This window comes from Neofelis nebulosa, chromosome 7 (genome assembly GCF_028018385.1).
Source record: "Neofelis nebulosa isolate mNeoNeb1 chromosome 7, mNeoNeb1.pri, whole genome shotgun sequence".
Classification (NCBI taxonomy): domain Eukaryota; kingdom Metazoa; phylum Chordata; class Mammalia; order Carnivora; family Felidae; genus Neofelis; species Neofelis nebulosa.
This window is the reverse complement of record NC_080788.1, coordinates 133,183,791-133,210,043: the sequence shown is the minus strand read 5'-3', so window position 1 is coordinate 133,210,043 and position 26,253 is coordinate 133,183,791. Positions and strand designations below refer to the sequence as shown.

Sequence of the window (26,253 nt, the reverse complement as noted above, 5' to 3'; positions counted from 1 at the left end):
TTATTACCTTGGCTTTTTTCTATATTATCTCCTTTTGTTTCCTCTTCTTTAATGGGAGGACTTATCCTGGGGGTCCTGCTTTGCCCCTGGACCATTTCTGCCAGCAATTCTTCTTGAGAAGTTCGAGTTCTGGGAGCAACTGGAAGTGTCTGTTTCTGTGAGACTTTTATACAAAAAGGAAAAAAGATGAGAAATGCAGATGCAGTAATACATCAAAACCAAACAGTGAACATGTCCTATTAAATATAAATGCTTCCTCGGGTTTAGGACATATGAAAAGTTTGAAACCGTTCACAGATACCAGCTTTTTTCTTACAATATTCCAGAGAGACCAATAACGGATCTCATCTCTACATTTTAAACCATGTGCCATAAATACACTGCCACGCAAACGTATTCATTTTTAACCAAAAGTAGTTTATAATTTTTTTAATATTTATTTTTGAGAGAGAGAGAGAGAGAAATAGAGTGTGAGCAGGTGAGGGGCAGAGAGGGAGATGCAATTCAAAGCAGGCTCCAGGCTCTCAGCTGTCAGCACAGAGCCCGAAGCAGGACTCAAACTCACGAACTGTGAGATCATGACCTGAGCCAAAGTTGTGGACGTTTAACCGACTGAGCTACCCAGGCACCCCCTAACCAAACACAGTTTAGATTCTGCTTCATGATCACATAACAATTTCAAATTGTAACCTACATAACAGAGGCCAAGAACAAACTCCAATGCTATTTCTCAAAAAACTAGGGAAATCTCTCATCATTATAAAAACAGGAAATTTCACAATGGAGTACTATGTGGCAATGAGAATGAATGAAATATGGCCCTTTGTAGCAACGTGGATGGAACTGGAGTGTGATGCTAAGTGAAATAAGCCATACAGAGAAAAACAGATACCATGTGGTTTCACTCTTATGTGGATCCTGAGAAACTTAACAGAAACCCATGGGGGAGGGGAAGGGAAAAAAAAAAAAAAAAGAGGTTAGAGTGGGAGAGAGCCAAAGCATAAGAGACTCTTAAAAACTGAGAACTGAGGGTTGATGGGGGGTGGGAGGGAGGGTAGGGTGGGTATTGAGGAGGGCACCTTTTGGGATGAGCACTGGGTGTTCTATGGAAATGAATTTGACAATAAATTTCATATATTGAAAAAGAAAAAAAATAAAGAAAAAAAAATTGCCACAAGTTAAAAAGAAAAACCTTAATGTAAAAATAAATACATAAATAAATAAAATAAATAAAAAATAAAAACAGGAAATTTCAAAGTCACAAAGAGTAAAATTCTCTACAATTCTCAACACTCAATAGTGTGCACAGGCAAAAAGAAAGAATGTAAATAGATTAGGTCTAGTGTTGGCCTTTGCACAATAACCCAGATCTGATATGGCAAAACCCATTTTATGTTCAAGGTTAAAGTAGAAGATGAGAAGCAGGGGCGCCTGGGTAGCTCAGTCAGTTAAGCGTCCGACTTCAGCTCAGATCATGATCTCTTGGTTCATGGGTTCAAGCCCCGTGCTGGGCTCTGTGCTGACAGCTCAGAGTCTGGAGCCTGCTTCAGATTCTGTCTCCCCCATCTCTAAAATAAATAAACATTTAAAAATTTTTAAAAAGAAAGTAAGAGGACAGATGCCTATGAGGTTTAAAAGTTGCTAACTTACAATTTACTTCACTTTAGGAAGAGGTCACAAAAAGATGCAAAGGAGAATGAAAAACCAAAAAAATGCTACAAGAATAGTCACCAAATCCATAGCAAAAGTAAAATTTTTTAGAGGCACCTGAGTGACTCAGTCGGTTAAGCATCTGACTCTTGATTTCAGCTCAGGTCATGATCTCACAGCTCATGAGTTGGGGTCCTTTGTCTGGGGCTCTGTGCCTTCAGTGCAGAGCTTGCTTGAGATTCTCTCCCTCTCTCTGCCTCCCCACCTCACTCTGTGTGTGTTCGTTCACTCAAGAAATAATCTTAAAAAAAATTTTTTTAGAGTGGGTAATCACAGACAATGCAGAGCCTGCTTGGGATTCTCTCTCCCTCTCCTTGTCCCTTCCCAACTCTCTCTCAAAAATAAACATTAAAAAAAGAAAACATTTTACACAATGGCTATAGCACATGGGGCAAAGTACAGAATTTAATGCTAATATGGCACCTATCACTTGGTTTGCATTTCAGAATAAGCATTCTATAAGGTCAGATTACAGAGCTGATTCATCTCATTTTAAAAGCCTGCAAAACCTTTACCTCCTCTCATAAAATAATTTAGAATTTCTACCAGGACTGAGGCAGGAACATCACAAATGAATCAATTCTCTGCTTTATATTCCATTAATGGGTTCTACTGAAAGGAAAGAGACCAATATGCTCACACACCAACCATGTCTTTCTAACTCTGGCCTCTTACTACCCAATTGTGCTCCCTTTTATACATCATAAATTCCGATCAAATGCTGACTCCAATGCCAAGAATATTGAAGTCCCATCTTTACCAAAACTCCCTTTAAAAATTCTGTATTTCATACACACTAGAAAGAGGAAGGAAAAGGCATTATACATGGCTCTAAGAACTAAATTCCACCAATAGCTGCAAGTTCCTCAGACTGGTCAAATCTTTTTACAACCATTATTCCCTGAACCTTCTCTTGGTCTTGACATCTGGCAAGTATCTTTTTTTTTTTAATTTACATCCAAATTAGTTAGCATATAGTGCAACAATGATTTCAGTAGATTCCTTAGTACCGCTTACGCATTTAGCCCATCCCCCCTCCCACAACCCTTCCAGTAACCCTCAGCCTGTTCTCCACATTTATGAGTCTCTTATGTTTTGTCCCCCTCCCTGTTTTGATATTATTTTTGTTTCCCTTCCCTTATGTTCATCTGTTTTGTCTCTTAAAGTCCTCATATGAGTGAAGTCATATATTGGTCTTTCTCTGACTAACTTCACTTAGCATAATACCCTCCGATTCCATCCACATAGCTGCAGATGGCAAGATTTCATTCTTTTTGATTGCCATAAATATATATACATATATATATATATATATATATATATACACACACACACACACACACACACACACACACACACACACCACATCTTCTTTAACCATTCATCCATCAATGGGCATTTGGGCTCTTTCCATACTTTGGCTATTGTTGATAATGCTGCTATAAACATGGGGGTGGCATGTGGCAAGTGTCTTTATTATACCACAACTTGGGGAGCAATCAATTCTAGCTTCCTCAAGAGGTACAGAAAACTAACTTAATGTAAATGTAATACACTTAAATTACCTGTAGAATAGTTAGTTGTTTTTGTTACAGATTCTTGAGCTTCAGATATAGCCTTCAAAATTAGATTCTTGTTAGCTTGTTTAGAAGGTGGAAGTGAAGGTCTAAAAAAGTTAAAGGTATTTTGATTAATTTTTAGATTTCAGCTCTTCGCATGCTAGCCATCCATTAGGCCTTTACTATAGCCTTTTCTTAGGCTTGAAACAGACTAGCAATAGTTCTTAGGAAATGCCAACTAGATGGGAAAGTTTTAACTTTTTAAATAATGAATCTGGATCACCCCTCCTCCCCACTATATTACAGTTTTTAGTATTCTTTGCAATCTTCTCCAATTTTAAGCAATTTCTCTTTGATTAATGTTTCTCAAAAACCAATGGAAAAATCTTACGTTATTAAATTTTTATTTTCATGATCTCTAACAAACCCAGGAGCTCCATCAGCCAACTAAAGATTTACAGACAATGTTCAGGGTACCTCCTTTCAGGCTTTGCTGGCACTGACACACTGCTGGAGATGCTTCCTGTACGAGACCCACAATCATCATCTTCCTCCTCCTCTTCTCCATCATGATTGAATTTTTTTACTTTAACAACTGAACTTACCACAGGCAACTTTCTCTTCCGAAAGTTTTCTTCCTGCAATCAGATAAATTTACGCTTACCTAGTCTCAGAAAATAACAAAGATCTACTACAGTATTTCTTCCTTTTCAAGAAAAAGCCAATCATATTTAGAATTCACGGGCTATTTCCTGGTTTCTTATAAAAATATAAATATCCCTAGTAGCCAATCTTCAGCTAAAACAAAAACTAGTGCTTTACAATCACTTATAAACAGCAGCATGTAACACTGTTGAAGAAACTAATAAAATGAAATTACTTGTTTACTAGTAATTGCTGTGGAAAATCTAATAAAATTGACCTAAAATTCTGCCAAAACTATAAGGTAAAGTTAAAGGTATCTCAAATGGGGGGGAAAAAAAGGTTATCTCAAATGCTGGCATCCCAGAAAAATAAACAAGATGTAAAATATCTGTAGAAGCCAGTTGTGAAGAGGAAAATCTGGTGTAGTATGTTCAGTAGCAGATGTATCAGTTTAAAGTAAACTTGCAATACGTGTGTAGCTATTCCACACATATTTAGTATTAAGAACTGCTAATTTTCAGCCTAACAAGCCAGAATTTAGAAGTATATACAGGGATGCCTGGCTGACTCAGTTGGTAGAACATGTGATTCGATCTCAGGGTCACTGAGTTCAAGCCCCATGTTAGGTGTGTGGCCTACTAAAAAAATAATAATAAAATAAAATAAAATATATACAAACCTCAATACTCATTTTTTCTGAGTTGTTTCTGAAGAAGGGACTATAAGTCTCTTCTAAGCTGTTAAGCACTTCCTGTTCACACAAACGTCCTGTTTCATATACCCGGCTGTTCTGTAAATCAGGTTGCTTGGCAGCATGAATATTGTTTTGTTGCTGCTGAAATTGCAACCTGTTTAAATGAGCACCACTATCTGCATTTCGACTTGCAGGTGGTCGATAAATTTCAATAGAAGGGCGAGAAGAACCATACGTAAGTGTCACTGTCGGTTTTTTCTGAGATAACGGATTCTCCTGCACAAAATTAAGGTCTTCATCAATGAGATCATCTGGTTCTGGCTTAATATCAATCACATCTTCAGAGGGTGCTGGCTCCCTCAGAGGCTTCACAGTTGACATTAATCGGGTTGCAGCTCCATCATCATAAGTCTGTCTATTTTTTTAATAAACACACAAAGAATTATATCCAATTTAGAGCAGTATCTTTAAATCTTCAAAGAATATTTAAATTTTAATGAAACAATGTAGATACTCCCTTTACAAATTCCATTAAAAACTACTCTAAAATTGCATTCTATTTTAAAACTTTGATTTACTACGTTTGAGGTAAAAGATAATCATACTTTGGATTTTATTATTTTATTCAAAAAAATTGCTCATGACCACCTCCGTATTTCCAAAACTTTCTGAAAACAGAAATTTAAAGATATAAAAACCAATGTAAATGTCACATACACACACCTACCTACCCACAGCAGGTCTACAGAGGATTCTCACCTAACATTAGTGGCTTTCTGCTCCTGTGAACTAGTAGAAACCCTGGAATCTCTTTTCTCAGGTCTTGTGCTAGCAACTGCGAGGGGTGGCACTGCAGCTTCATGCCTTCTCTCGTCTCCCCGACCGAAACTGCTCTTGTTTGAAGACACGTTATTATCAAAGATGTTGGTATCAGAAGACTTGAGACTGGAGGGATCTGAAAAGAAAATCACATGGTCCTTCTAAGCTGTTATTTATTACTTTGAACCTTCCCCGTCTTCATCACCAATTTAAAAGCAATACGTATTCTTCCACAACATTTTTAATGGCTGAATGTTATTCTATACATAGTAATATAATTATTTCGATTTGCTATTACTAAACTTTTAAGGAATTTTCGATTATAAAATACTAAAATATCCTTGAAGCTAAATCACTGCACACATGTACAATTACTTCCTTAACATAAATTGCATAGTTTCCCTTCAAGTTTACTTATTTATTTTTTTTTAAATAATTTTTTTTAACGTTTATTTATTTTTGAGACAGAGAGAGACAGAGCACGAACAGGGGAGGGGCAGAGAGAGAGGGAGACACAGAATCTGAAACAGGCTCCAAGCTCTGAGCGGTCAGCACAGAGCCCGACGCGGGGCTTGAACTCACGGGCTGCGAGATCATGACCTGAGCCGAAGTCGGACGCTTAACCGACCAAGCCACCCAGGCGCCCCTACTTATTATTTTTGAGAGACAGACAGAAACTCCCAAATAGGCTCTGTGCTGCCAGCACACAGGGCTCAAACTCATGAACCATGAGATCATGACCCAAGCCAAAATCAAGAGTGGGGAATTTAACCGACTAAGCCATCCAGGTGCCCCTCTCTTCCATCGTTTAAATTATCTTTAAATTATGTTAAATTTATTGCTCTTGAATTCATAATTCATAGGCTTCCTAACAAAGTTCAAATGAACCACTGTTTTCAAATTTATGGAATTTTTCCCAAAGCAATATACATGGCTTTAGAAAGAAAATGCTATAGTAAATTCCAAAACCCTGAATTTTAATGAATCTTACCAGTTGTAACAGAGCGAAGTTTATCTAATACACCGTGAAGCCTGAAAGAAAAAAAAAATATTTTAAAGCTTCCTTTAATCAAGAAAGATTTTATCTCAATTGTCACTTGAAATTTGATGACATTATAGAATTTACCTTCAGATATAATGGTACTAAATGGTATTTAATAGATAAACAGTACTAAAATTAAAGACTCAATGTACCTTAGGGTAAAAGATAAAACACACAAATATGTAATACAGCTTATTATTACAATCATTTAAGCAGTTTGTTTTATCTATTAATATGGTTTTTGGGACAACTTAATTCCAAGAGTCGAAAAAACTTCAAAATAATCTTAAAGTATATCACTTCATCGTAACTCTTACTTACAAAACTAGTCACATAAACAAGAATAGACTACAACCTTTCTTATAATATAACCTGTTTTAGTAGTTATGTGCAAGGCAAATGTGCCTTACAATCCTTTCAGGAGGCTTCATGAAAACACCAGAAATATCTCATTAACAATGTTTCAACCAGAACCCCATCACATGCCACTGTCCCCTTGGACACAATTATTGCAGAATAGTCCGTTTCAAGCTGGTGAATGAACATTTAACTTAAGAAAATAAACTGCCAAGACAGTGACATCGTAACTTGTATCAGTATGTGTTAAGGAACTAAATTTATGGCGAGAAAGGTCAATTAATATGATTTTAAATTCAAATTCATGTAGTCCTTTATGTAAGAAATTTGTCTCAAGCATTCCATCAAGTTAATTAAGAAGGACCTACTAAGTCAATCTCCCATATTATACTAGTGGCACTCCAACCCAAAGTGATACCAAGGATGAACCAAAAAAATCAAGTCAAAAAACATGTATGTGAAAGAAAACAAATACGTGGACTGTAGATTTAAAAAAAAAAAACAAAATATAGTTTCCCCAGTCAAAAGTTCCACGGTCTTTTTTTTTTTTTTTTTTTTAATTCTAGGGACTAAGTGTAATAAGTGGGTTAGATCACCCACGCTACGGTAGTGGATGTTCCAAAACATCTGAGGATCAACCAGTGTACTGAATGTTCTTCAAAACTATGTAATATGATCAGAGAATTCTATTTGCAATTTCAAGAAAACTTCACAAGACTGATAAAGCATACAGTAGCCCACTGGGGCAAAAATACCTTCAAGACAAACTCTGGTTTAAAAGCAAGAAGTAGAAGTTAACCAGTTTCATATCCCTCTTTAGCGCCTATTAACCTCTCCCAGTCTCCTGCCATGCAAAGTAAGCAGGCCACTCTACTAGCTCAACTTTTGCTCCATTATCAACTTGTTCTGTAATTGGTGGTTCCCAGAGTGAGGGCCTTTTCAGAGTACTTCCTGATCTATTCTCAGCCACATCATTACCTCCCCCTACCCTCACTCTACCTCAAACATGGTACCAGAGCCTGGCCTGCCTTCTTAAATGAATCTTATGCTTTTTCTCCATATTCTCAACTGAAAGGCCTCTGTTGGTTTGAAAAAGGACACTGAAAATAATAACATGAATTTATATTTAAACATAAAATTGTCTTTTTACAATCCCAAACTTCAGAAGGTTCCAAACTTTTAAAACTCATTTGAAATTTTGTCCAAAACCTTTGCCCCCTAAAAGTTAACTCATTAGAGAAAGCAACTGAGGAAGTCAACCCGGCCCCCAAAACATATGTAACTGGTTTGGGTTCAGGGAAAGGAATAAGAGATCCAAAGGTTTACAAAGAAACACAATAACCTACTGTTAACACAGACTAAGGACTTGCTATGGGCCAGGCACAGATATAAGTACCTTACATATATTATTTCATTTAATCCTTACAATGTCCTATAAAGGGAATTTATTAATCTCATTTTACAAATGGAAAAACCAAAGTAAGAGGCAGATCCAGGATTCAACCTCAGCAATCTGGCTCCAGAGGCTGTGCTCTCATGCATGGCTCACTACCTGCCTCTCCACAGTGAATCTGCCTCTCCTGTCAAGAACCTCTTTTCAGACAGAATACCTACTCTGATTTGTGCCAAACTTTGGTCTAAGGGGTAAAAATTCAGAAACATACCATACGGTGAATCGAATTGTGTTGTTCCCTAGAAACAGGGACAGGTCCTCTGTCATTTGGTCCTGACTTTTCTTGTTGGCCACCATCACCATAATGTAATCAGGAAGTTCTTCATCTAGTTAAAAGGAAAAGTATATAAAAACTTTTTTACGTTTTCCTCAATATTGACTTCTAAAAAGTTAACATACTTGAAAATATAAATATAGCTCTAAGAATTAACAGCTCTACTAGAATTATGTTGGACAAGAAAGTATAGCTTTTTTTCCCTCTTCATTACATAGGTATTTCAATTATTAGTAAGGATGGGAATTAGAAATAACAAATCCTTATAAAACTAGGTATTCTGAATTACAGTATCAAACTTGAGTGTATTCATTTCCTTTTTATCTTTTTAATTAATGCTCATCAATTTCAGCAAAGCTTCCAAAAAGCAAACAGATATTCCTCAAGAATAATAGAGTTTTGTATGTTTTGTGTTTTATTTAAGCTTCAAAATTATACTCCTTTCTCAAGAGAACATCTTTATCCTCAGTAAAGGCAGATTTCTATTATCTCAGGGTAATAAACTTCAACATCAAATGAACTAAAACCACCCAAAAACTCTACATGGTTTAAAAAATTTAATCTTAAATTTAAATAATTTCAATTTCACTGTTTTATCCTCATACTCTCCTACATAATGATTATGAAGGTGAGGTCTAGGACCAAAAAGAAAAACAAAACCACCACAGTAAGAAGATAAGAAAGCAAAAGCCATTTATCAAGAACTCTAATCCCCACAAAAAAAAAAAAAAAAAAAAAAAAAAAAAAATCCTTTAGATTTAATACCTAAAATGTTCCTATTTTTAAGTAGGCAGAAAGGCTCATTTCAGAAATACACTTAGGCCAAAACAAACAAAAAACCTTTCATTTGTTTCAAGGAGAAATACCAAAAATCCAGTTCAAGAAAAGCACAAACATACTCAGAAAGCCCAATCTACAAATGGAAACAGAGAAATCTCATTTTTTTTTTTTTTTTACTGCTCTAGTAGTATGAAGACACAATTGATTTATTCACTTTATATTAATGGACATTTAAATCTCTTGAAATTTTACACTAACAACAACAAAAAAATGTTGCCAAGAAATTTTAGGAAACTAGGTGGCAACCCTGCCTGAACATTACGATTATTGGGAGAGTTAACTGAAAATCCAGAGGCTATGTGCTATGCAAGCTATTCTGTTTCACATCATGACAGACCTAGAAGAAGTAGTATTTATAAGGTGCACTGGGGTAAAAAGTTATTCATAGTCAAAGTAAACTAGCCACTTCTGCCTTACCAGTTACCTCAAGTGCTATGAAAAATCAAATCTGAATAGAATGAAAACTTTTCCTAATTTCCAGTATAATAACGTGCAGATAACACTAGCTAAGCAGCTGCTATAGAGGAGAGATTCTCAAATTTAATTTCACGTTAGAATCTGCTGGGGAGCTTTAAAAAAATCTGCTTATGTCCAAGCTCCCTCTCAATTAAATTACAATACTGGACAGGAGGATCAAAACATCAGCGTTTTATTTTATTGAAGTATAATTAATATACGTTGTATCAGTTTCAGGTATACGACATACTAATTTGACAATTCTATACATTACTCCATGCTCACCACTATAAGCGTAGTCGCCATCTGTCACCATACAATGTTATTACAATACTATGCTCCCTATGCTGTACCTTTTGTTTATGTGACTTATTTTAGAGCTAGAAATTTGTCCCTGTTAATCCCCTTAATCTAGTTCACCCATTCCTCACCTACCTCCCCTCCGGCAACCACCAATTTGTTCTCTGTATTTAAGAGTCTGGGTTGTCTGTTTTTAGTTTGTTTTTTAGATTTTATTTCAAGTAATCTCCACACTCAACATGGGGCTCATATTCACAACCCTGAGATCAAGAATTGCATGCTCTACCAACTGAGCCAGCCAGGCACCCTGCTTTATTTTTTAGATTCTGCATGTAAGCTAAATCATATGGTATCTTTCTCTGTGTGACTTCATTTCACTTAGCATAATACCTTCTGGGTTCCTCCACATTGTAAATGGCAAGGCCTCATTCTTTTTCATGGCTGAGTAATGTTCCATTATAAACATATATACACGTGTATATGTTTATACGTATTACATCTTCTTTACCCATCATCTATCAATGGGCACTTAGGCGGCTTCCATACCTTGGCTATTGTAAATAATGCTGCAATATAACATATAGGCGCATGTATCTTTTCATACCATTCTTTGGGTAAATACCCAATAGAATTCCTGGATGTGGTATTTCTATTTTTAATTTTTTTGAGGAACTGCCACACTGTTTTCCACAGTAGCTGCACCAAATTGTATTTCCACCAACAGTACACAAGGGTTCCTTTTTCTCTATATCCTTGCCAAGCTCTTGTCTCTTTGATTCTAGCCATTTTGACAGGTATAAGGTGATAGCTATGGTTTTGATTCGCATTTCTCTGATTAGTAATGTTGACGATCTTCTCATGTGTCTGCTGGCCATCTACAGGTCTTCTTTGGAAAAATGTCTATTTTTATTTTTCCAAGTGTATTTCTTCTGACAGAGAGAGAGCAAACAGGGAAGGAGCAGAAAGGAAGAGAGCGAGAATCCCAAGCAGGCTCCGCGCTGTTGGTAGAGCCTAATGCCAGGCTTGAACTCACGAGCCGTAGAGATCATGACCTGAGCCAAAACCAAGAGTGAGATGCTCAACCAACTAAGCCACCCAGGCGCCGCCCTCTGTCCATTTTTAAAATGGATTTGGTGTTTGAGGGATTTTTTTTTGGTGTTGAATTGTAAGTTTTTTACATATTTTGCATATGAATCCCTTATCAGATGTATCATTTGCAGATACTGTCTTCCATTCAGCAGGCTGCCTTTTTGTTTTGTTGGAGAAATCTGAGTATTTAATGAAATTATGCAATATGATGTGAGGAGATACAAGAGAGAACAAAAAACCATTTCTTTTCTTTGCAGAGTATCAAAAAGTTCTGTTTTCTGGAAATTGCAGTAAATAAGCCTGGTAGCTTATTTATGCAAAGTGTAAGGTTAACAAAGAAGTTAGAATGCTTTGTCAGCCTTCACAGATTTTCTCCATCATAATGTCAATGGTGAAGATGTGCTTTCCTGTCACTATCAGTTTGCATCTTCTAATCCAGCCATCCACCTGTGTGGATCAGTTGGTTGAGCGTCCAGCTGAGGTCATGATCTCACGGTTCATGGGTTAGAGCCCCATGTCAGGCTCTGTGCTGACAGCTAAGAGCCTGGAGCCTGCCTTGGATTCTATGTCTCCCTCTCTTTCTGCCCCTCCCCTGCTCATGCTCTGTCTCAAAAATAAAGATAAACTTAAAAAAATTTAAAATAAAATAAAATAAAATAAAATAAAATAAAATAAAATAAAATAAAATTTCTATGTGAGATCAGTTGTTGCTTCAGTACAGGTCCAAGCAGAGAAAGGTGGGAAGGAGAGATACAAAGAAGCCCAAGGCAACTTTTGGGAGTAATGAATATGTTCATTAGTCTGATTATCGTATGTATTTGTCAAAACATACCAAGTTGTACACTTAAACTATGCACAGTTTAACGTATACCAATTACATGTCAACAGAGTCATTAGAATTCATACTGTTTTCTCAGTTTACAAAACAGGAAGAATCTAATGAAAAATTAATGTGTTCATAATATATTTTTACAGATTTCTGATTTCTCAAATTTATTTGAAGTCTATACAATAGGGGAAAAAGTGAGTTTTGAAGGTTTAAGCTCAGACTTCTACAATGTGAGGAAAATCGTCAACTATAAATTTTTTTAAGTAAAAAATAAAGAAAATAACATGTGAATGACTTACAAATTGTAGTTGCCATCCCACTAACATGCTCCATTTTAAACAAACACAAATGAACAGTTATCATTCTTAACAAAGACTTGTTCTCCTTTGTATCCCACCCAATACGTTAAAAAAGGATACTCAATATTTATTAAAGGACTGTTTCTATAACCTTAGAAGTTTCCAGGACTCTTTCTAATACCAAAAAAAAGAGATTAGAAAGTCACCCTTTCCAGAAGGACGACACATAAACATACAATTAGGTAGTTAACTGTAAATCTAAATTAATAATGGCAGGCTCCAGGCTCTGAACTGTCAGCTCGGAGCCCCACACAGGGCTCAAACTCATGGACCATGAGATCATGACCTGAGCTGAGTCCTACGCTTAACCAACTGAGCCACCCAGCCCCGCCCCCCCCCCCAGCTCCCCCCCCAATTTCAGTGGAGTTCCAGAGGACCATACAGGAGTGACTGACTCCTGTTTTTAGCATTAAGGACACAGAAGACCTGAGTTCTTTGGTCTTAAATCTGATACTGACCAGCTCTATTTAGCCCTTCCAAGACTCCATTTCTTGATTTGTAAAAGGAGTAACACTACCTGCCATTCCCGCTATTTTCAGGAACAAATGGAACTATATGAAAATATTCTGAAAATCGTAAAATATATACCTTTATTACAATTACATTTTATATTGGACAATATTAGGCTTATAAACCAGGTTTTAATAGGCTCAAAATCCTTGGTTTGAGATTTTTGCTAAGTGATACGAATCATCAATAAGATTGAATTCAGACTCAATGAACACGTTTGTGCTTTCATGTGCTAGAATTAAGAAAGTTCACATCATAGGTTTTCTGTAGATTTATTTTTGAACCAAAACAAGTTCCTGACACATAACTGGTGTATCCATTAAGTGCTGATCAAATAAAAGAAAAAATGAATCCTGGTTCAGCTTCATCTTCACTTCTGAGCCTCAATTCCTCTTATCTGTTAATGACTTCTAACAACTTTGACAACAATTTACAAAATGTGTCCAGCATGTGTTAAATTAGCAATTCTCAAACTGTTGGATCTCAGGTCCCTTTTACGTTCTTAAAAAAAATTTTTTTTAATCTCTATTTTTGAGAGAGAGCAAGCAGGGGAGGGGTAGAGAGAGAGGGAGACACAGAATCCAAAGGAGAATCCAGGCTCTGAGCTGTCAGCACAGAACCTGATGTGGGGCTCGAACTCAGAGACTGGGAGATCTTGACCTGAGCTGAAGTCAGACGCTTAACGGATTGAGCCACCCAGGTGCCCCTTAAAATTTAATGTTTATTTATTTTTGAGAGAGAGAGAGAGAGAGAGAGAGAGAGAGAGAGAGCGCGCGCGAGCGAGCACGGGCACAAGTGGGGGAGGGGGAAAGACCAAGAAAGAGACAGAGAATATGAAGCAGGCTCCAGGCTGTCAGCACAGAGCCTGACAAAGGGCTCGAACTCATGAACTGTGAAATCGTGACCTGAGCCGAAGTTGGATGCTCAACTGGCTGAGCCACACAGAAGCCCCCTAAAACTATTGATGACCCCAACTAACTTTTATTTATGTGAGTTATCTATTGGTAATTACCAGACTAGAAAAACTAAGAATTTAAAAAAGTATTAATTCATTTAAAATAACATACCACACGTCTATAAACCCATTTATATGACGTAAATAACATTTTTATTAAAAACCTACATTTTCCCAAAAAAAATGCAAAAGTTGTATTTTTATAAATCTCCTTAATACATGGATTTTAAGAAGACAGCTGGATCCTAGTTTCTCCTTCTGCATTTAAATGTTATGCTGTTCTAGTTGAAAAACATGAAGAAAATCTGGCCTCACAAATACATAGTGAGAAAATAAAGTATAGCTGACCCTTGAACAACATGAGTTTGAACTGCCTGGGTCCAATTATACCTGGATTGTTTCTGCTACAGTCATCAAAAATGTATTTTCTCCTCTTTATGACTTTCATAATGTTTTTTTCCCATAGTTTATTGTAAAAATACAGCAATATATATAACATACAAAATATGTGTTAATGGACTGTTTACGTTACCAGTAAGGCTTCTGATCAACAGTCGGCTAGTAGTTATATTTGCGGAGAGTCAAAAGTTGTACTTGTATTTTCGACTGTGTGTAGGGAGGGGGAGAGGGAGTATCCAGCAACACTAACCCCCCAATTGTTCAAGGCTTAACTGTATTTTAACAGCCTTTTCAGATAATGTGGATATTCTTTTGTGATACTATACCAAAACTCAACAAGTGGTACTTTCTTAAAGGTTAGCAGCAATATGGAAACTAAAACTCTATCAACGACCTTTTTACACTTATTACATGAAAATCCCTTGATCCATCTTCCACTTTTATTTTTTTTTAATGCTTATTTTTGAGAGACAGTGGGGAAGGGGCAGAGACAGAGAATCTGAAGCAAGCTGCCAGCTGTCAGTGCAGAGCCCCCAACACAGGGTTCAAACTCATTAACTGTGAGATCATAACCCGAGTTAAAGTCAGATGCCCACTGACTGAGCCACCCAGGTGCCCCCATCCTCCATATTTAATGTATCTTTTTTCCCCTGTGTAATTCTGTATCATCACGCATTGATCATGTGAAAGAATAGTGGCTAAGGGCGCCTGGGTGGCTCAGTTGGTTAAACGTTTGATTTCGCTCAGGTCTTGATCTACCAGTCTGCGAGTTCAAGCCCTTCATGGGGCTCTGTGCTGACAGCTCAGAGCCTGGAGGCTGCTTGGGAATCTGTGTCTCCTTTTCTCTGACCCTACCCTCCTCGCACTCTGTCTCTCTCTCTCTCAAAAATAAATACACATTTTAAAAAATTACACATTAAAAAAAGAAAAAAAAATACTGGTTCACTGAGCTATACAAATCACTTGACATGCTGATACATTTCATTATGAGACAGAAAAGAATCATTTGTCAATATCATTAAAAATCTTTTGTCTTAAATGTTTGAGAGAAAGTGAGTGCACAGACAAGCGGGGAAAGACGCAGGGAGGCAGGAAGAGAGAATCCCAAGCAGGAAGAGAGCCACCCAGGCGCTCCAGAAATTCTTTTACGTAATGGGAAGCTTTCAAGTTCATGAAGGTAAACACAAATTTTTCAGAATTCTAATTTTCATTTGAAAGCTCAACTTTTGTCACTGGCAACAAAGTGTATCAGTTTTTTCCTTTGCTCACTCTCAAGAAAATGTCTGCCAAATACCCAAGTGTATATATCTAGCTTGTCAGAATATAAAAATGATGTTCCCATGGGGTGCCTGGGTGGCTAGGTTAAGCATCTGATTCCATTTTGGCTCAGACCATCATCTCACCATTCAGAGCCCCTGCTTATTAGGATTCTCTCTCCCTCTCTGCTTTTCCCCGCCTCATGTATGCAATGCACTCTCTCTCAAAAATAAACATTAAAAAAAAAAAAAAAAAAGATGTTCCATAAAAAAGGTGGCTGGGTTTAGTTTTCAACTCAATCACACAAATCCTTTCCATTTAGACAATCCATCCTGCTTTAATATACAGCACAAGTACTTTATGAGTAATTCCTACTTTCTAAGACCACACATTAAAAAGATGTAGTCAAGGGCCAGGGTTTATAAACGATTTTTACTGCTTCACTAATTACATATGTATACATACATATTTTAAGCAGGCTTCACACCCAGCACAGAGCCCAATGCGGGACTCAAACTCACGACTCTACGCCGAGATCAAGAGTACCACACTTAAAACGACTGAGCAATCCAGGCACCCCCCCCCCCCTCCTTAATTATATCCTTAAATGAAACTGGCTTTAAAAAAAAAAAATTCTAAGCGGAAGGGTGTGAATATGATCGGTCATAAGAGTTTGGTATGAGATCTCAATTTAGGGTAAGGTACCAGCACTTTAACTGACCACTGCATTTGCCCAATCCAAATGTCAGCACAGTGAAAAGAGCGAGTACCCTATCAGTATTACTATGAAAACAGTTTTGACTTCACAAAAACCCTTGCCATCTCTCACACCGTAAGAACCACTGTTGTAAATGGTAGCTATTACTTTTACAGGAGGCACCAGCGTTAGAGCCAAAGAGATCTAGGTCTGAATCCACAAAGCGCTGCTCAAGTAAGCACTCAAAACCTCAGTTTCCTTGCTTGTACAGGGAGGGTTATTACCACTTACCTCTCAGTGTTCTCCTGGGTATTACCGTGACCTAATGCATAGACAACGGTTAAACACACTGCCTGACCCAAAGTAAACACTCCAATTATAAATCATAAACGAATAAAGAGAACGCATTACTGTATGCGGTAAGGACAGGAAAAAAGAAACATCTGAAAATAAAACTCACTGAACCATGACAGAGGCAAATGTGAGAAAACATTCATATGCAAAATAATGGTTCTGAAACCAGAAGATCAAAAAGAAAGTAAGGGAAATAGGAAAAACAAAGTAAGAATCAGATAAACATTATGGAGAATACGACAGAGCCTCAAGAGAGAGGAAGCTAAACAATTTTAAAAACACCATGGGACTTTGGGGGGGGGGGGGACAAAAACAAAAACCAAGGTTGCATATAGAGCCTTCAAGAAAAGACAGTAAGTCAAATAAGTAACCAGGGAGTACCGGATTTGGAAGTAGAACGGGATCTCTCCAAAGTCAAAAGTACGGTGGGGAGAAAAAAATGCATTCACTACAATTAGCAGCAAACTCTAAATTCTACTAGGCTAGCAACAAAAAACTTACCAACATAAGCTCCTAATTCTTGCAATTTCCCCTTAATGGCACTCTGAGGGGAGGGAAAAAAACAAGCGTGCGTGTGAGAAAGGAGGAAAATCACCGGGCTCCTTAACGCAGAAGCAACTCAGCGGCTGCGTGCACCTCCCGCCCCTCCGCGCCCAGGTGGGGGTGGGGAGGCGCCCGGGCCCCCTCCCCCGTCCCCGCGACTCCTCCCCGCCCCCTCCCCTCCCCCGTCCCCGGGCCTCCCGCCCGGCCCTACACGCCTCCTTCCGCTCCAGGCGGCTTTCTCCTGCCGCGGCCCCGCTCGCCCGCCGCTCTCTCCGGGGCCGCCTCTACGCCCAGGCCCAAGGCGGCCCAGGCCGAGGTGAAGCCGTTCGCCGACCCTACGGCCCGCCCAGAGCCACCGGCGGCGACTAGGCCGCGGCGTCCAGGCCGGGCCCACAGTCCCCGTTACTCCTGACAACCGCGCGCTCGCCTGCCCGCTGAGGCCCGGGTTCCCGTCCACGCTCGACGCGGGCCTCACCCGGATCTTACGGCTAATCTCGGTGCCGATCTCCATGGCTCCACGGCGGGCGGCGGGCTCAGCAATGCGCGGCTCTTCGCTTACCCAAGAGACCCGCGCCGTCTCCCGGCCCGCAGCTCCGCCGCCGCAGCCGCCAGCGTCGCTCCCGGCCGCGCGCTCTGCGTGACCCGCCCCCACCGGGCCGGCGCGCCGGGGTGAGCGGAGTCGAGCGCGCCTGCGCTTGCGCCTGCGCGCACGTGGGCCCCGGGAGTCTGTGTTCGAGCGACCTCTGCTGGCGACAAGTTGAGCAGCGGCGTGAAGATGCCCTAGGCTTCTCTCCGCCCCTCTCCGCACCTGGAAAACTCTACCTTTTCCTTGCCCCCATTTACTCATTTTACCCTCTTTTGGAAAATAAGGATGAATTAAATGCGCAGCAGAAAGATCCCTGGTTTTGGAGTGATATCTGAGATAGAATCCAGACTTCACTTGCTTTTAGTGTGATATTGGTCTAGATAATTTAAACCTTCGGGTCCTTCGTTTTCCTACCTGTAAAATAGACTGTCTCCTAGCCGTTGCATTATAATTACACTTGGAGGCAAAGGAATATCCTCCGCAACAGAACCAATCAATCACAGTTCTTTCTAATGACCACAACTGGCTCTCGGGTCTGGTTCTGCTTTCCTTCTCCCAGGCCCATCAGTGGCTCTTCCCCAAGACCTATCCTCACTCTTCTGCTCCTTTCTGAAGTCCCTCCCCTTAGAGTTTTTTCTGTCAGCCCTGAGTTCTCCCTTAAACCCCACTCCCAAATTCCAGATGGCTTTAGGCATTTGTATTTCCCCTAAAATGAACATCAAAACTGAAGTCTTCTTTATCTTTCCTGATTGCCACTCAGACTGGTTTCTACTCCTGACAGCCCGGTTTCTATGAATAGCGGCTTCATTCTCCCTGTCCGTAATCACAAAATCTTGGAATTAGAGTAAGCACAAAGCGATGTCTCCTTTCTCCCCCATATCCACTAAATCTGGAAGGCGTCCCTATTAGTTACCCATTGCTGGGTAACAAATGACCACACTGAGCAGCTTAAAATACATGCATTTATCATCTCATGGTTTTCATGATTCAGGAATCTGATCACAGCTTAACTGAGTCCTCTGGTCAGACTCTCACAGGGCTGGAGGTGAGATGTCAGTCATGCTGTGTTCTCATCTGGAGGCTTGACTTCTCTAAGTTTTTTGTTGTTTTTTTTTTAATGTATCTGAGAGAGACAGAGGCAGCACGGGGAGGGGAGGGACAGAGAGGGACAGAGAGAGAGAATCCCAAGCAAGCTCTGTGCTGCCAGCCCAGAGCCCGATGTGGGGCTCAAACCCACAAAACCACGAGATCACAACCTGAGCTGAAACCAAGAGTGGGATACTTAACCAACTGAGCCACCCAGGTACCCCAGAGGAATACTCCACTTTTAAGCTCATTGGTGTTGTTAGAAGAATTAATTCTCTTGCAACTTTATGAGTGAGGGCTCCAGCTTTTTCCTAGCTGTTGTCTTGAGGCCACACTCGGGCCTTAGAGGTTGCCCACAGTTCCTTGTCATGTGTTTCTTCACTCTGGCTACTTACTTAAGCCCTCCAAGACAGTCTCTCAGCTCAGGGAGGAGGGCCCAGCTCCTCTTCTAAGGGCTTTCATTTAATTTAGTGACTTAGGGCCACCCAAGTCCTGACCCCAAAATCAAGTGATTTAGGGCCTAATTACATCTGAAAAATCCTTAATTTATTTTATTTTATTATTTTTTTCCATATTCATGAACTAAAAGCAAGTCATAGGTGCTATCCACACTCAAGGGGAGGAAATTATACAGGGTGTAAACAGCAGGGGCAGGAATCATGGGGCCATCTAGGATCTGTCTGCCACACAGCCCTTTATCTGATATATTTTTTTTCTTCTGAATTCCTATAGCATCTATGCGGAAGCGACTGGCATGACACTTAATATGCTCTCTGTAATATTAATTGTGTGTGTCCTCTCTAGCAAACTTACAAACTCTTTTAGTTCTGCATTTCTCCAAAATTTCTTTCGGAATACTAGACACATAGGAAGCAAATATTTATAGGATATTTGTAGGATATTTTGTAGGCTATCAAATATTTGTATGATAAAATAAATTAACTACCTAAATTAACGAAAGCATTCCTCATGGATTAATGCAATGATCATGCACTCATCCAACATTGATGAGAAGCAGTGGAACAGAGTGACTGAGAACAGGGACACCAGAGCCAGACTGTCTGGGTTTGAATCCTAGCTCTGCTACTCCCTCCAAGACCTTAGGCAAGTTGCTTGTCCTCTCAGTGACTCAGTTTCCTCATCTGTGACATAAGTATGATAGCAGTTTCTCCTTCATAGGGTCATGAGGGTGAAATAAGTTAACATTTTTGGAAGCATTTTGAACCATGCTTGGCTTACAGCAGCACTGTGTTGATTAAAAATTAAATGCCTTCCCAGAACCAGACACTGTGCTGGAAGCCAGAGCACAGACATGATCAAAACTGAGTCCCTGGGGTGCCTGGGTGGCTCAGTCAGTTAAGTGTCCGACTTCAGCTCAGGTCATGATCTCACGGTTCGTGGGTTCAAGCCCCCTGTTGGGCTCTAGGCTGACAGCTCAGAGCCTGGAGCCTGCTTTGGGTTCTGTGTCTCCCTCTTTCTCTGCCCCTCCCCCAATCATGCTTGCTCGCATGCTCTCTCTGTCTCTCAAAAATAAACATTGGAAAAAAACAAAAACTGAGTCCCTGCTTTCATGACACTCTCAGTCCAAAGGATAGTACATTATTTCTATTTCTTTACCCATCATTTCAGAACTAAGAATGAAAACACAGGATTTTGTATCCATTACCGATTACAAAATCCATAGTCAATACTTAGATAATACTGAAAGAACATTTTAGAAAGAACAGAGAATGTTTTCATTAAAATGTATTTAGAATAGGGAAATTTTTATTAAAATGTATTCAAGAGGCGCCTGGGTGACTCAGTTGGTTAAGTGTCCGATTCTTGATTTCAGTTCAGGTCATGATCTCAGTCATGAGTTGGAGCCCCAAGTCGGGCTCAGCACTGATAGTGTGGAGGAGCCTACTTGGGATTCTCTTTCTCCATTTCTCTCTCTGCCCCTCCCCTGCTCGCTCTCTCTCTCTCAAAATAAATAAACATTTAAATAAAATAAAATAAAGTAAAATAAAATAAAATTCCAGGATCGGTTAACTTTCAGGACAATCTATTTAAAACTATGGAGGAAGAGATTTGCCAGCTGCTTAAGAATTCACACATTTATAATAACAAAGAAGATGAAAAGAAATGCTTTTACTTAAAAAAAGGGTAGAGGGTGTCTGGCTAGCTTAGTCAGTGGAGTGTATGACTCTTGATCTCAGGATCGTGAATTCAAGCCCAACGTTGGACCTAGAGCTTACTTAAAAAAAGAAAAAAAAATTCACACATTTAGACCTCAGGAGTTACAGTGTCTGGATCACAGGGGACAAACCCACTAAACCAGTGGTATTCAGTGGTCCATCACTGTTCGAGGTGCTTCCCTGTGAGATGCAGCTTCATAAACCACATGACATCCAGAGGAAGATGATCATGATGATGGTCAGACAGAAACCATGAAATTTACAAAGGGTATTTATTTCACTTGAAAAAGACTAAGCTGGACCAAGAAAATTCTTTCTGGCATGCAAGAGCTCTCCATTTTAGGAGGAATGACATATTTTGCTCTAGGGGATAGAATGAGGACTAGATTTCAACAAACCGCAATGCAGCCTAAGAAGGTTCTGGGCTGTCTTTCCAAGAAAGATGACTAAAAAATGCATTGGCTTTGAAATCAGAGGGGCCTGAGTACTAAGCCCAAATCCATGGATCCGGAATCCTCTGACACTGGCTTTGTAGTATCCCCAGCCTCCTCTCAGGATAGCATTCCACCTGGATGTTGCACGTGCACATCCTTTGCAAGTGTATGTGGGGAGAGCACGGAGGGGGTGGGGGGTCGGGGATGGTTTCTTTCAGCTTGGAATGCTTTCCTCTTCTTTTCCTTGAGTTCTTAGTGAGCTTTTTTGTTTGTCCTTCCAGACTCAGCCAGAAGTTGATCATAGTGATAAAACAGACATTACCACCTCACTTAAAATGTATAATTTTTTAAATGTTTTATCTAGTTTTGAGAGAGAGAGCACGTGTGCATACATGCACAAGTGGGGGAAGGGCAGAGAGGGGGGGACCACAGATAAAGCAGACTCCTCACTGACAGCAGTGAGCCTGAAGTGGGGCTTGAACTCAAGAACTGTGAGATAATGACCTGAGCCAAAGTCAGCGCTCAATTGACTGAGCCACCCAGGCACCTCTAAAATATATTCTCATTGGTATATTCCCCTTCTATAATATACACACACACACACACACACACACACACACACACCACACATATATAGTACTGGAATGTGTGTGTGTATGTGTGTGTGTGTATATACATATATATGTATATATATATACACACACACACATATATATGTATATATATATACACACATATATATATGTATATATATATACACACATATATATATGTATATATATATATACACACATATATATATGTATATATATATATATACACACATATATATATGTATGTATATATATATATATATACACACATATATAGGTCTAAATCTTTGAAGACACAGCCATGCATCTTATTTATCCTGCTTTTTGTGGCCTCTGGCTTGGAATAAATGCAGAGTGAGTGCAAGTTTTCAATAGTGAATATCACGTGGTTTGTCTGTCCTTGGATCAAAAGTCCAAAGTGTTGGGAATTATAGTCACAGTGCCACTTTGCTACTGAGGCTGATAAACGTTTTTCCGTTTTCTTGTCCGTTGGAACAAATATACTGCCAGCACCATCATTTTTCTATATCCAGGGGAATCTATGCTCTATATTCTCACACCTTTGCAGCTGAAAAGTTGCTGCACCTGATAAAGTGCTGAATGTGGTAGGCAGAGCACACAGTGAGGATTCAGACTAAAGGAGATTTCACCTTTCTGGCTGTGGCTCCTGCTACAGGAATCATTATCTCTATGTGGTGGGAGGAGGGAGGCATTCATTCAGATTTCTGCAGAAGATGGTAATTTACCCAGTGAAGTATGGTAGATACTCACCAAGCTTAATCTCTTAACTCCTAGTATTAGGAGATTAATTTCTTAACTCCTAATATTGGTCAATGGAGCACCAAACCCACAATTTCTTTCCTTCTTATGGAGTCTCTTTTTAGTACAAGATTTTCTTTTTAAAATTTTATCTTTTAAAAGATTTAAAGTGATCTCTTCACCCAACCTGGGGCTCAAATTTACAACCCAGAGATCGAGTTGCGTGCTGTACAGATGACTGAGCCAGCCATGCGCCCCTTAAAGTTTAATTTAATAAGAATTATCTTCACGCGGGTAAGTATTCACACTATGTCACTTTCTGGGTAACAAGAGGAGGTAAAGATACAGATCTGTAATGGCTTATTTATCCACAAAATATCTCTAGATGGATACATAAGGTTATGGTAACACCCGTTACTGTCAGGAGGAGAGCTGGGTGTCTAGAAGGCAGGGTGGGAAGGAGACTTTTCACTTATACCTTTTTATATCTTTTGAGGTTGAACCATACAAATTACTTCACTTCCTTTCATACAAACATAAACCAGTAATAAATTCATGTCTGACACTTTAAAGGGGCTATTTATGTGGCTTACCACGGGGGTGTTACTATCAAATTAATATGGTTGAGGGAAAATAGTTTAAGTACTTGGTCAACAAATGACACTTGTGCTGTGTGAGGGAGAAAGTTCAGATCTGTTGTCTAATATTGCTTGGGTTTTATGGTCATTTTCTATTTTTAAAATTCTTTTATTTTCTTCCCGATTCAATTAACACGTTTTTATTTAGTGCCTACTCTCTGCCAGTAGTGTCCTAGGAATGCTAGGAGATATAAAAGAAGCCTTCATGAAATAGTTTTCAAAGTTCTTGCCAAGTGTGGAGATCACTGTGGAATGGGGTGGCTAGAAAGTTGTCTTGGAACCAGAGCTTGCAGAGAGGAAAGGCTCAGACGAATGAATGGGGGGCAGGGCAGGCGGTGCTATGGGCCAGGAGAAACACTTGATTGGGGGATTCAGGGGGAAGAGAGAAATTAAGGATGGCCAGAGAGGCTAAGACCAGTTTAGAAAGGCCTGAACAGGGGCGCCTGGGTGGCTCAGTCGGTTAAGCGTCAGACTTTGGCTCAGGTCATGAACTCGCACTCCACGAGTTCGAGCCCCGCGTCAGGCTCTGGGCTGACAGCTCGGAGCCTGGAGCCTGTTTCGGATTCTGTGTCTCCCTCTCTCTCTGACCCTCCCCCGTTCATGCTCTGTCTCTCTCTGTCTCAAAAATAAATATATATTAAAAAAAAAAAAAAAAAAAAAAGAAAGGCCTGAACAGACAGGCAGAGAAGCTAGCCTTGGGGGTCCATTAGGAGTGATAAACCCAAGGGAGAGGTAAGCTTGGTATTAGCATATAAAGGAGAGAGAACTGAGAAACCGGATGCAAGACCACCCTTGTTGCAATAACCCCCGGATGTAAAATGATGGGGGTTTGGTTTAGAATTGTGGGACAGATAGGAAAGAAGAAATCATGAGGCATTACAAAGGAGGAAATACCAGGCCTTGATGGTAGGCTGGAGAGGAGAAAGGTATTAGAATCTCACATAATTTCAATTTTTCTAGCTTGGGAGACCAGAAAAGGGACTCATTTTCATGCCTCTTTTCTTTCCTCACACACAGTTTGACCCCCTCAAAGTGTCCTGCTGAAATATTAGTTATAAACAGAATTAATTTAATTTTCCATTAGAAACACATGTGATCTTATTTGCTTTTAGCTCTGTCACCAGACTTGAATCTTGCCCAGGCTTTGTTCTCTCATAGCACTCATGCCTCTATGATGTATGTGTGATGTGTAGGTGTTTTCATCTTCCACTAGACCAGGAGTCTCCTGTGTGCAGGGACCATGACTTAGGTATTGTAAGTACTCATTGTCTGCTAGTTGTTGAAGAAAATGAGAGTTAAATAAAATGTAACACAAAAAATCTTTCCAGAAACAATGCTATTAAAAAAAAATCATTTAGAGGCACCTGGCTGGCACTGTCCTTGGAGGTCAACTCTTAATTTCGGGGTTGTGAGTTCAGGTTCCAAGTTGGGCCTAGACATAAAAATTTTTAAAATCATTTAAATTAAAATGTACATAATAAAAACGTCCCTGCTTCAGTCACTCAAACCACATGTCAAGTAAAGATGGAAAAACCTGGGACACCTGGGTGGCTCAGTCGGTTGGGCTTCCGACTTAGGCTCAGGTCATGATCTCACAGTCCGTGGGTTCGAGCCCCGCGTCGGCTCTGCGCTGATAGCTCAGAGCCTGGAGCCTGTTTCAGCTTCTGTGTCTCCCTCTTTCTCTGACCCTCCCCTGTTCATGCTCTCTCTCTGTCTCAAAAATAAATAAATGTTAAAAAGAAAAATTTAAAAAAAGATGGAACAACCCTACTATGATGGTGTTAGGGTCACACAGTTTTGTTCCTCCGCTTAAGTGTTGCAATTCAGGGGTAATAATGCAGTGTAAAAAGACAGTATTGTGTAATAATAAGCACTGCTAATAGGGCCGAGGCTTAAATGAAACAGTTCACATATATTTTATACAAGTTACTGGAAGGTGATTATCATTCTCCCTAGAGAAGAGAGAAAGCAGGTAGAGAGAGCTTAGGAGAGTTGCACAAAGTTACCCAGCTAGAAAAGTGTTGGCACTGAGAATTGAACCTAGACAACTTTACCATGGAGTCTCCTCCTTCATAGCTCTACACCGTATTGCATATACAGCTCTTTTGGAGACTGAGTATTTGAGACCTTATCAACCTTTTTTTTTTGGCGGGGGGCCGGGGAGGAGACTTCTCCATCCAGTACTAATCAATGTTTTCCCTTTTTTTACGGGGTAGATCTTTAGACGTAAGCATGGAAAGAAGAAATAGAATATTTGAATCGTTTTCAGAAATATACAACAGTAAACGGATAACTCTAGCGATTACAGCATATTACGGACCACCTAACAACAAAGTAGTAAAACTCTTTACCTGGAACCGAAATAATATCCCCCTCCCCTCATTTTTATTAAAAGGCTTGCTTTATTTGGAAACTCTTAAAATAAATGGTCATATGATTAAAAAAAGCAGCGGCGCGCCCCCTCCCCGGCGGCCGGGCGCAGCTGTCCGCACCTCCCCCGCGCCCCGCCACCCGCATTCCAACTCTCTGAGGTCACGGGCCGCCGCCGCCTCCCCAGATCCGCCCGCCCGCCCGCCGGGCCCTTGTGGGGAGGGACGCCCGGCCCCGGCCGCTCCGCTGCTCCGGCCGCGCGTCCCGTGCGCGTCCGTCCGTCCGTCCTCCTGCCGCCCCGACCCCCACCCGGTTCCTTTGTGCGGCGCTACCGGCCCGTCCCACCTCCAGGCCTTTTCCGTCGCCGCCGCCGGACTCTGCCCAGGGGAATGGTCTGCGGGCCGAGGTTTTGGAGACAGGAAGTGAGGCGCGCGAGCCCCATGAGCGCGCCGCGCCGCGGGCTGGCGTG

General features: G+C 40.1%; 1 protein-coding gene across 4 annotated transcripts in view; it reads right to left on the bottom strand.

Annotated features, from left to right (window-relative positions):
• Window positions 1-17,805, bottom strand: part of ZC3H14 (zinc finger CCCH-type containing 14) — a 47,539-nt gene extending 29,734 nt beyond the window's left edge. For 2 of the 4 annotated variants that reach the window (XM_058739958.1, XM_058739960.1), the window contains exons 1-9: window positions 17,617-17,805; window positions 17,100-17,142; window positions 8,491-8,605; window positions 6,419-6,459; window positions 5,368-5,563; window positions 4,594-5,023; window positions 3,747-3,907; window positions 3,276-3,376; window positions 8-163 (exon numbers count right to left, since the gene is read on the bottom strand). In XM_058739958.1, the coding sequence (XP_058595941.1) occupies window positions 8-163; window positions 3,276-3,376; window positions 3,747-3,907; window positions 4,594-5,023; window positions 5,368-5,563; window positions 6,419-6,459; window positions 8,491-8,605; window positions 17,100-17,142; window positions 17,617-17,652 (1,279 nt within the window). In that variant the 5' untranslated portion in view covers window positions 17,653-17,805. The remainder of the gene's footprint in view (window positions 1-7; window positions 164-3,275; window positions 3,377-3,746; window positions 3,908-4,593; window positions 5,024-5,367; window positions 5,564-6,418; window positions 6,460-8,490; window positions 8,606-17,099; window positions 17,143-17,616) is intronic. The other 2 variants (XM_058739957.1, XM_058739959.1) reach the window with 2 other exon arrangements.
• Window positions 17,806-26,253: the final 8,448 nt, after the last annotated feature.